Below are 12,168 nucleotides of genomic sequence, written 5' to 3'. Positions count from 1 at the left end.
AGAAAAAGAAAAACAAATTAGAGTCTTACCTCTAGGGAATTAGCTTCCCGAGAGTGGGTTTTGTTGTCATTATATGGACTAATTGCCTGTTTTCCTCTTCAGTGGGGACTGGATCTGCACATTTTGCAGAGATATTGGGAAACCAGAAGTTGAATATGATCGCGACAATTTGCAGCATAGTAAGAAGGGGAAAACGGCACAGGGATTAAGCCCTGTGGACCAAAGGGTAAGTGTGAAATACGTTGATGTATTATTAGGGATTCTGTAGTTGTCTGGCTATATATTTTTTAAGTGTGATACACATGTAACCGGATACATTTTCTTTCTTTTTTTGAAATATATTTTTATTGATTTCAGAGAGGAAGGGAGAGGGAGAGAGAGATAGAAATATCAATGATGAGAGAGAATCATTGATCGGCTGCCTCCTGCATGCCCCCCTACTGGGGATCAAGCCTGCAATCCAGGCATGTGCCCTTGACAGGAATCGAACCTGGGACCCCTCAGTCCGCAGGCAAACGCTCTATCCACTAAGCCAAACCAGCTAGGGCCATTTTCATTTTTTAATCTTTCCATCTGATGATATATTGATGACTTCTGAAATCTTTATCTCTGGCCCTCAGCTTTAGACCCTTATACCCAGTTTTCTCATACTTAACATGCCTCAACCAAAATCTTCATTTTTAATTCTCTTCTTCAAAAAGCAAAAGCAAGAAATAAGCAAATAACAACATAAAAAACTGTAATTCTCCCCCAGTTTGCTATTACCATTATCTCTGGCTGTTCAAGGCAGAAATCTGTGAGAAATAAAAGAATCAGGAGTGACTTTTATAATATTATGTTCTTACTTCCCCTAATCATTTTATGAGATAGCCATCATAGTCTGTCATCTGCACTACTATAATAATCTCTTCACTGGACTCCCTGATTCTACTCCTGCCCCCTTACAGTCCATTTTCTGTATGTTCATAGGGTTCTTTTTAAAAATGTAAACAAGGCTATCACTCCCTTGCTTAACATCCTTTAATAGCTTCTCATTATATTAAAAAATGGAATTAAAATCCTCTTCCTCGCTTCAGTCGGATTTCTGCTCATATAGTCCATAGTCTGATCTTCATAGAAAAATATTTTTTGCCCTAACCGGTTTGGCTCAGTGGATAGAGCATCGGTCTGTAGACTGAAGGGTCCCAGGTTCGATTCCGGTCAAGGGCATGTACCTTGGTTGGGGGCACATCCCCCTAGGCAACTGATCAATGTTTCTCATTGATGTTTCTAACTCTCTATCCCTCTCCCTTCCTCTCTGTAAAAAAATAATAAAATATATTTAAAAGAGAAATATCTTTCACATAGTTCTGTGGTTAATTATGTTTGGCTCTAATCTAATGTATATCCCTCACAAAATCCCTCCTCTATCTGTGAAGAGAAGGTATGTGCTTAGAATGTACAAACTTAAGAGAAATTTAAGCAAATGAAAACTAAATGCATTTCAGTTTATTTCTGATTTTGTAAAAAATATTCTAGAGTTGGGTTAAGAAGAAACATAGTTTTTATTTAATTTTGAACCTGAGTGGAATAATTTCAAGAAAGGAAATAAAAACATGTCTGGTCTGCCACAGGGGATTACAACATGAGTAGCAACAGCAATAATTTATAGATTACTAAGTAATCTACAAATTGTACAAAATGCTATATGTTGCTTTTCTGACTCCTTCCATGTGTATAAATAGTTGCATTAATAGTAGATAAATTACCTTTGTTATCAGATAAGAAAAAAGCACTGTCTTTGATAAGTGCATTTAAAGTAGAACAGAAGATAGTTTCAAAACTAAATGGGAAACGAAGCGGTTTTCTTTGGGTGTATGTTTAGTTGGAGAGCTAGTAGTAATAATCCTATATAATAGAAGGGTAATATGCAAATTGATCGAACAGCTGAATGACCGGTCGCTATGACTCACACTGACCACCACTGGGCATACTGCTTAACACAGGAGCTGCCCCCTGGTGGTGAGTGAGCTTCCACAGGGGAGTGCTGCTCAGCCAGAAGCCCAGAAGCCTGGCTCACCGCTGGCGAGCTCAGTGGTGGTGGGAGCCTCTCCCGCCTCCGCTGCACACTAAGGATGTCCGACTGACTGACGGCTTAGGGCCCGCTCCCCATGAGGGCTCCCGGACTGCGAGTGGGTGCAGGCCGGGCTGAGGGACCTCCTCGAGTGCACTAATCTTGTGCACCAGGCCTCTAGTACTTTATAATGATAAAGTCCTTATTCTCAAGAAGATCTTATTAGCCAAAAAAATACTTAAGGGTTTTCTTTTCTTTTTCGGCCAGAAATGTGAACGTCTTCTGCTTTACCTCTATTGTCATGAGTTAAGTATTGAATTCCAGGAGCCAGTTCCTGCTTCGGTGAGTTGTTTTCCTTAATACCACTCTGGTGAAGACTCCTCTGTTAAAACTCCAGCTTCTTGAAGAATCTCCTCAACCTCTCCACGGCTCACATTTTCTTTCCTAATACTATTTCTTCCCTCATTGGGTTCTTTAAGGGATATACAGTCTATGGTAACCTGTGTAAAATGTTTTAGCATCAGACCTAATAGCATTTTAAATATTTCTTATTAATCAGAAATTTTAATAGGGCCAAGTGGATATGAGGTCCACTTGTTAAAATTGGAGTTTGTTTTTAAAGATTTTGTGGCTCTGATGGAAATGTAGTAAATTTAATTTCCATGTCCTCTGTTACCTTTAAGGTAAGGGGCAATAGGTGTAATGGAAATAATCTTGAACCTACGAGTCAGAAGGCAACTTCTCTTAGTTCTGCCATTAGCCATCCTTATAACTGGGAAAATTACATATATTCTTGCCTTTACTTTTTAAACTGTGCAGTGGGAATATTGGACTAAATTATTTCTAAGATTCTAGTTCTGTGATTCTAGGTTCTGTATGTTGGGGAGAAAACAATCTATAAGTATTTGAATAAACGTGTAAAATTGAATCTTTTATACTGGCTCTGCCTTTATAAGCCCTCTTTTATGAAAAGTCGAGATTAAGAAAAGATTGGGAAAATTTTGCGAGTCAGTATTGTTTAATTTAAAGGGGACTTTAGTAAGGAATGAAGCCTCCGAAGTCCCATAGCAGAAGGAACATGAGGTGCTTAGTGCGTCATAAATGGTCTGAGACTGTGCCAACACCTTTCATTTGTTAGCCAACATTTGCTGAATTAAGATGTTACTGAACACCAGATGTGCTATACGGTATTGACTTGTGTACTGAATAGGTTCAGAAATGAATTTTACAGCACAGAAGGTCTAGACACAAGGAATATGTTTTGTGCAAATAGTAATCATCTGATATTAGGAAGTCTGTCTTTAAGTTCAGGGACTTTATAGTGGAAAGTGACTTTCAAATTATTTTTCATGAACTATTGAAAAAGCTTCTCTATGTTCAGTTATTTCACAAGGTTACAAATTTTTGGCCAAGAGTTGGGGCCAGAACTTCCCAGCATGATCACTAAGTGGTTAACAAATTTTTTTTTGGCCGGGGGCTGGGTGTTATTCCAATCTTTCTTCCTCTGTTGCTATGTCCAGAGTACTTTGTGATAGAAAGTTATGTCCTCTAAAAGATACCATATTCTAATAATAACAATACCTTTTGTAACCACTTTTTCCCCTTTCCTATTTAAAAGTAACCTCTTCAGGAATCTTTAACATTAGTGACTGGCTATCATTGCTATTTGCTTTCTTTCCAAATTTACTTCTTAAAGATAGGACTTTGGGGCCTTCATAACATGGTTACTGCCACATATTCTGAACATGATTTGATTTTCATAATAAAATTGGGGCCAAAGATAAAAAGTACATTCACTATACCCAAAATTTTCAAGTAGCTGGCTCATTAGTCAATACATTTTCCCCCTAAAATTAATTGTGCTATGGATTTTCAAATTAAAAACAGTTTGGCATTTGGGAGAATCCTTATCTAGCTGTATTTATTTGCTCTTTTAGATACCAAATTACTATAAAATTATAAAGAAACCAATGGATTTATCTACCGTGAAAAAGAAGCTTCAGAAAAAACATTCCCAACACTACCAAGTGCCAGATGACTTTGTGGCTGACGTCCGTTTGATCTTCAAGAACTGTGAAAGGTTTAATGAAGTATGTTAGCTTCCAAACTGTAGTCTTGGATTATTAGTTTTTGTTTGTTTTATTGTTTGGATTTTGCTTTTCCTGCCAAGTGATTCTTCTAATTGGATTTAAAATTTCTTTTTCTGCTTCAATTCTTGTCAAGAGTAAATTGTCATCTATAGCTCCAAAGAAGAAAGTTTACAGTGTATGATTTAAAGTATATACTTAAATATAATAAATCAGGAATGTTATTAAATATCCCTTCCTGAACAAGTTGAGGATTAAGATAAGTAAAGAAAGTAGTCTCTAATTAAGTATGTTTTGTGGGAAACTATTTTAAAAGCCTAAATTTTGGGTACATTGAGGAAAGACATTTGTAACAGTGTTCTTTGATTTTATTATTGACCATATAAATGTAGAACCTTAAAATCACCAACAACTCTCTGGTGACTCATTTTGAATAGTAGCCCAGAGTATATATGTTGAGTTTTTGGATCTCAGCAATGTGTCTTTCATTAACTTTGGCTTTGTATTTTTATGAGGATAAGGATTTGTTATCCATATCTTGAAAAGAAATGTGATATATGTATATATATATGTGTGTGTGTGTGTGTGTGAGAGAGAGAGAGACTTTTCCCAAAGATAACCAAAATTATTTCCTTAAGATATCTTTGGTTATCTTTGGGAAAAGTCAAGTCTCCTATTGTTAAGGAAATTTTTCATTATTACAGGAGGAGAAAATGGAATTGGATGAGAATTCATAAAATCTTTAAAAAAGGATTACTTTATTACTAAAGTCTCATCTTTGTTACTGGTAAAAATTGGGTGCCATGTGACTGTCACTAAAATAAATGACGTTGAATCATTTAAAATGTACTCATAGCTGCTTCTGGAAGCATCTAGGTGACCGTGTAAGATTTTAAAAGTTCTTACTAGGTGAGAAGTCTAGGCACCGCAATAGCAGTGTGTCACGGAGAACAGTAAAACGTCACTCAGAGTGAAGTTAGTACAGTCCCAAGTTTTTGTCTTGTTTTCTAATGCACTTAGGTTATTTTAAATAAATATGCTTTCATGAGCTATAGCTAGCATTTACCAGGAAGGCCCATTTTTTTCTGCTTTAGTAATAATTAAATAATTTATGTTTAACAAATTGCCAGATAGATGGCATTCTGATTAAGTGGTTTGTTGAACGTTTGGCAGATTTTTAAAAGCAACATTTCTCACATTATTCATTTCACAGATATATTTCTCTTAAATAGATTGATATATTCTGACCAATTTCTATTTAGATTGGCACCTCCTTGAAGAAATTCAGAATTTGAGACAATTAATTATTGAGGTTTCACAGTAGCTTTAGTCATAGAACTTTGTAAAGAAAGTGGTTCCATGTTCTGTAAAACTTTAGAACGCACTTATAATCTGGTCATCGCACTTATAACCTGACACCCCTAGTATGGCTGACTCTTGTCGCCAATCCTATGCAGTTTTATAATTTTAGAAAGGATTTATAATTTCCCTTTTTTTTTTTTGACTCTGGTATCCTTTTTAGATGATGAGAGTTGTTCAAGTTTATGCAGAAACACAAGAGATTAATTTGCAGGTAAGCTTTTCAGACCATGCACACTTGGTGAAGGAGTATGCATTACCGATGGGTGAATATGCTGTCTTTTGCTTGCAGGCTGACTCAGAAGTAGCTCAGGCAGGGAAAGCAGTTGCGCTGTACTTTGAAGATAAACTCACAGAGATCTACTCAGACAGGACCTTCGCTCCTTTGCCAGAGTTTGAGCAGGAAGAGGATGATGGTGAGGTCACGGAGGACTCTGATGAAGACTTTATACAACCCCGCAGAAAACGCCTAAAGTCAGATGACAGACCAATACATATAAAGTAAAAAGACACGAACTTAAACCAGTTGTTTAAAAAGAGAGCAAAATACACTTTCAAGTGTTGCCGGAAAATTCTGCCTACAGTGGGGGCACCTCCTTGAAGAAACTGATAGCTTTCACACAGTATTAGATTGAAACAATGGACAGAAACCACATTCTTGTCAAGAAGGGGAGAGAACTCTGCACCATTAAAAGTAAAAAGCAAAAGTGAAATACTCTGAAGATTTCTGTTACTAAAGAGAAGAGTTCTGACTGTTAGAATTGGCAGATGTTGATTATGTGGTATTGATTGATTGGTGCAGGATGCTGGATGTATAAGTAAATAAATACTAGAGGGTCATGTCGCTTGATAAATTGTCTCTGTGGACCACAGCGTACAGCTATTAACAACTCTGATGCCTCCCCCTCCACACACACACTGGCTTGTTTTCTAGTTAAAGTTGACATTTTTTATGTCAATTCAGCTGTGCATTGAATCATACACTTACATTTTTTCTCATTTTGATGCTGTTGGGCCTTGGTTTTTATATTGGTTTAAAGAACTCAACAGTAATTTTATTTTTTTGTTCATACTTGGAGTCTAGGAAACATGACCATTGATCATTATTTAATCAACTTTAATGGTCTACTGAAATAAATATGGTAACTTTTCAGTAGGAGATCATATAATTATAGTAATCATTCCCAGAAAACACGTCCACAAATTGCACCTCTCAACCAAATCATCGGATCCTAGTTATTCCCATGAAAGGCAGAATGTTGAATATTGACCTAGTTTTTTGTGTATTAGATTTGATTGAGAAGGGGATAACTGGCTCTTATCCAGTCTTCCTTCATGTCAGTTTTCTGATAGACCACTATTGGCAAACGGTAATCTGTCAACTACCAAATGTGTAAAATTTTCTGTATTTCACTTTGTCTTATTTGTAAATAGTGAACTAAAACTTCTGGCAGATCGGCAACATTTGTCGAGCCTGTTTTTTAAGCTAATGTGTATTCTTTACTAATGTTCCTATCAAGAATGGATTTGTAATATATGCTGTCTATTTCTAATGTTCACATTCATATTTTGAGGTTCTATCTTATTTTAATAGAGAACAGACTTCTCAGAAAATCTTCAGAAGCAGCTTATTAAAATATCAAAATATTGAAATAAACCCGGTGGGGTTAGATTACTCATCTGTCCACCAAGTGGGACATTGCATGGACTGGGCCTAAAGGACAGAGAAGAGACTTGTAAGTAAATCCTGAAAATGAGCCAACCCCCACTTGAATGGTTCCTGGAGTAACCCACCTTTCCATCCTGATTTCAGCACCCGAGGCAGATAAACCACCTGGCTCTGTTCCATTTTTCTTCTCTTCGTTTGTGATGCTCATATCCAAGATGTGTGTCTAGACTGTACACAGGCTTCTCTTTTGTTGGATTAAAAATTTTAGTCCTACTTTTGTATGGACACTATTAGACTACAAGGTGACCAAAATAGAAGACTCTCCATTAGATATTTTCAGACATCAGCAGATTGTGGCAAATCGTTTGCCTTTTAAAAAATCCAGCTTAAGCAGTTCAGACAGGTTACTCAGAAAAAATTATTTGACATAATTGTCTAAGAGGTAAATATTTTTTAGTGCATATTGAATAAAATAAAGTGTTTTAAAGAAATTATTACGCAAACTCCTTTGGGTTGTTGTTCTTTTCTTAACAAGTGGTGGGGGTAAACATGAATATGACTCAAGCCTTCTGATGGTATTGATTTTGTCATTGCTATTGACTAATTTCATTCTCTAGCTGCCTTTCGGCTTCTCTCTCTGTTTTGTTGTAAACTTAAAAAACATAGTCCAAACTCATCTTGCTCAAATTTTAAAGAAGAGTTTTCTGATAAGAGGGAGACTGTTGTTTAAAAATGCTTTTATCTGTGCTTATTTCCCTCTTTCCTATAATATTTGTGATTTCATTATCAGGAGACATACCTAAGGGCACATTTTTGACAAGTGAAGAGCTAGCCGTGTAGCTTCATTTTGTCTAATGTTTTTTGTTTGCTCTCTTTCACTATTACTAGATAGTAAGTAAATAAATACTTTCTATCCATGGCAGAAGAAACAAAATTTTAAGTAAATATTTATTTCTCAATACTTGGGGCCTTAAAAGATAATGTGTTCTCTTAAAGATATTACCGTGTTAGATGGGGTTTATCCCCTTTGTTTTAAGATTGGTTCTTAAAAAGCCACTATTGTCAACATTTAATAGGCTCCATTTCTGTTAACGAGATAATTCATTCTGCTGAGGAAGTACCATTAACTAATAGCTGTCAATACACCACCATTAAATGAAGTTGTTCACTTTAGATTTCATTTAAAGCTTGTTTTTTGCACACTGATCACTGTTTCTAAGCTGATCTGTGCACTAATATAACTGTCAAAAGTATTAACTTGATATTCTTACTAAAAAGGACAAACACTGTATATCAGTTCCTGTTTGTTTTTATACGCCTGCATTTGTATTCTTCCTTGAAAGGCAGTATGTTAGATTTGGAGATGTTAATGTTTCCTCAAAAGCTTGCAAAGTTTTCGCCACATTTCAGTTCCTATCTGCTATGAGAACAAGAATAAAGTGTTCCTTAGTCTATTCCGCTGGTCTACATTTGTATATTTTAACACTGAGCTGAGCTGATTCACTGAAGGAATTGCTTTATAAGGTGAAGCATGTGTGTGTTCCAAATCCTTAGATTGTAGGTCATGCTCTATATAGAAATATCAAACCACGGCCGCAGAGAAGTGACTAGGCATTGGAGCCATTGTTGAAATTATCCATTTTGGAATCAACAAGGTACTTTCTGACTCTGTTTCTTATATAAGGGAATTTTAAATTTAAAGTCAGTTAATTCTCACTTTTTGTTGTAACAGTTTTTAAAATTTTTCATTAATCCAAAGAAACAATGTTTTTAAATAGAAGCAAAAGGTTTATAGTGTGCAATTTGTAGATTTATCAATTACCTCAGCAGGTATCCTGCCATGTAATTATTAATGATTAATGTTAATAAAAGATTTAGGTCTTCTAACTATGCCCTTGGATTATGGCCTACCATATGTTATTAAACAGTCTCTTAGTATCCAAAATGGGAGTAGATGCTGTGGCTCCCTCTCCCTTTACCTTTAAAAAATTTTTTTTATTGATTTTGTAGAAAGAAAGGAAAGAAGGGAGAGGGAAGGAGATAGAAATACCAATAATGAGAGAGAATAATCTATTGGCTGCCTCTTGCACGTCCTCTACTGGGGATCGAGCCTGCAACCTGGGCAGGAAGCGGTGACCTCTTGGTGCATGAGACGATGCTCAATCCACTGAGCCACACTGGCCAGGCACCCTTTAAGTCCCTTACCTACTTCCACTCACATAACAAATGAAGTATGAAAATCTCACTTATTGTTAGCACTGCTTATTTGCATAATCAGCATAGATCAGTGAGTAACTATAAAATCTACCTACCCCATCTCTCCTAAGTGAAACAATCAGGTTCTTCACTCCTACCATCTGTAGTAGTAATCTGCTGAAGGTGATCCACGGTTTTCAAGGTGCATCCAGTTTGATCATGTTCTGGACCTAGATGTTCTCCTCACAGTCATCTGCTCCCTGATAAAGCAATAACACTGCTTTACGTCTGTTGCCTCAGCACGCCATAACCCTCTCCTGGATGGTGTCTTTATAGGAAAGTTTGTATGCATATCACCCAGTCTATCTTTTAAAAATGAAGAAAAGTAAATGTATGCTGGAGCTAATGACAATATATTGTGGCATTTTATTTTAAAAATTGGGGAAAGTTGCATATTTTTTTAAAAGTAGGTGTTTGAGTAAAAAAATTGAAGGTACTTTTTTAAGAAAAAAATTTATATGCCTCAGTTTACATAGACATTTCAGATTTCAACATGTTACTCTGGGATATAACGGTTTCTTTTACTTGGTCAAAATGCATGTGTAGCATTTCTTCAGTCTTAGTTCCTTGTGTTTGCCTTTGTGGTCTTTTATATATATTTTTTATTGTATCCGAGAAACAAAATTATCCTCAAAAATAAATCCATTTGGATATATTTGTCATAAACTACAAAATGTACAAATTAAGTTTAGCCCTTTTCTAGCAAGTGATCTTTAAAATGAAAAGTGCTGTTCTTTTAAATTCACCAAATTTGTATGGGGGAAGGCACAGAAACAGTCTTCTAAGTGCCACTGCAATATTCCCTTTCAGGTGTGGCCTAATTTCAATCTTTAACGAAATGCATGTCTGCTCCTGGTCTGAAAAATGTAGGCATTTACTATGTTTTAAATCACAGTGAAAGATGTATATAAACCTATGAAAAAAGATTTGTGCAATCTGAAAGCCTGTTAATTTTCTGTGTAGAAATGCGGACACACGAAAGGGTTAAATTCACAGCCTTCCTGGTTCCTTGCTTCCAGTATTTCAACTGGTGTCCTCCCCTCATTTTACTACTACTACTACTCCCACAACTACTATTCTTTTTGCACATAGTTAACTACCCTTCAATATGATTCTTAAAGAAAAAGTGCTGTTTCTGTGGTATTGTATTCTCTAAATAATCATATTTAATTTTTTAAAACAAGGTTGCAGTTTCTAGTTGTTCCGTTCTTGTGTTTTTTGCTGGTGTGTAATAAAAGCAAGATTTTCTTTTCATGGTTATTTAATACATTAGCTGCCTGTAAATATTTCTTGTTATAATGCTCTGGAATGTGTTGTAGAAGTTGTACTAGATTAGTTTAAAGCCTTGTTTGAAAGCCACATTGTTTTGGTTATTTCTATTAAATTAGAAAATTGAAAACGTTTTCAAATGAATTGCTTTTTTTCTTCCTCATTGAGTTGAGACTCAATCATTTAAATTCATTAAAAATATTGACACTGCGTGTAGGCACTGGAGATAGAGGAGTGAACAAGGTAAGAGACAGTCCCTGCCCGCACGAGTGTTTTAGACGCCTTGTGAGAACGGTGAGTGCTATGACAGAGACTCACTCAGAGTATAGTAGGAACACATAGGAAAGGATCGAACCCCACACTTTGTCAGTCAGGGAGGTGATCTCTTTCACTAATAAAAGATAAAACTGGTGCAGGCAAAGAGAGAGTGAAAAGAGAGTAAAACACAGAAGCCTGACAATGAAAGAGAACGTGTTTGTATTTCAGGACCCGAGAAGTCCAGTTGGCTGGAATGGAGGTGAAGTTGAAGTAGGGAAACCATAAGCAGTAGACCTGAGGACGGATGGGCAACCTTGTGAGCTTGGTGTGTCAAACTTCGCCAAAAAACTGAGCATAACTCGGGTAGTGTGTCACTTTGAGGAAAAAACATTATTTCACAAATGTTTCATCCTTGGCATGCGGCCGCCTCAGCGGCTGCGTGTCATCAGAAATGGCTACGCGTGTCAGTGCTGACACGCATGTCATAGGTTCGCCATCGCTGCCTGAGGAGGTACTTGACAAGCCGAGTTTCTTGAAAACCATGTGGAAGGGGTGGGGGCTTACACTGGGGGCAGCAAGGAGCCCCTGAGGAATGTTAAGCACAACGGGGCTTGGAGAGTTGACATAATCGGAATTTCCTTTTCAAAAGGTCATTTTAACTGTGAAGATGGGCTGTAAAGACTGGAATGGAGAGGAGGGGTAGGCTCTTGAGGAATCCAGGTGAGCCCTAAACTAGCTACCTGGCAGTGGAGAAAATAGGTTTTCAAGAGATTTAGAAAGTAAAGTAGATCAATAATTGGGCCACGGGGTTGCCCAAGAAACCGGACTCACTGTGTGACTTGATACGTGTTGCTTGGTGTCGCTGAGCCTCACCTGCATAGTGAGAAGAATCATCTTTTTCCCATAGAATTGTTGGAGGAAGTACCTTAAGTTGTTACGTGAGAAGCACTTGGGAAAGTGCCTGATACACTAGTAGAGTGGGGCGTTAACAGATGTTGGTTGTTGCTCTCTATTTTCTGTAACGTTGCTCAGCTGGCTGAGGGCAGGCAGCGGGGTGGCAGAATGATCAGGGCTGGGGTTTTGCCAGGCTGGTGCAAAAAACAAAGTCAGAGGAGTTCAGAATGTTGGCTGGAAGCAATGGTGTGATGAAGCATAGGCCACGGTGAACAGCAGCTCCAGAGGGACGTGAGAGGAAGAGGTGGTGGGTAAGGAGAACA

At 37.1% G+C, this 12,168-nt stretch overlaps 1 protein-coding gene across 2 annotated transcripts in view; it reads left to right on the top strand.

Annotated features, from left to right (window-relative positions):
• The window catches only part of TRIM33 (tripartite motif containing 33), a 64,787-nt gene extending 53,960 nt beyond the window's left edge, over window positions 1-10,827 (top strand). The window contains exons 16-20 of one of the 2 annotated variants that reach the window (XM_008147363.3): window positions 103-226; window positions 2,321-2,395; window positions 3,991-4,143; window positions 5,663-5,713; window positions 5,792-10,827. In XM_008147363.3, the coding sequence (XP_008145585.2) occupies window positions 103-226; window positions 2,321-2,395; window positions 3,991-4,143; window positions 5,663-5,713; window positions 5,792-6,004 (616 nt within the window). In that variant the 3' untranslated portion in view covers window positions 6,005-10,827. The remainder of the gene's footprint in view (window positions 1-102; window positions 227-2,320; window positions 2,396-3,990; window positions 4,144-5,662; window positions 5,714-5,791) is intronic. The other variant, XM_054711378.1, reaches the window with a different exon arrangement.
• Window positions 10,828-12,168: the final 1,341 nt, after the last annotated feature.

This window comes from Eptesicus fuscus, chromosome 22, assembly GCF_027574615.1.
Source record: "Eptesicus fuscus isolate TK198812 chromosome 22, DD_ASM_mEF_20220401, whole genome shotgun sequence".
Classification (NCBI taxonomy): Eukaryota; Metazoa; Chordata; class Mammalia; order Chiroptera; family Vespertilionidae; genus Eptesicus; species Eptesicus fuscus.
This window is presented reverse-complemented; position numbering and strand designations above follow the sequence as displayed.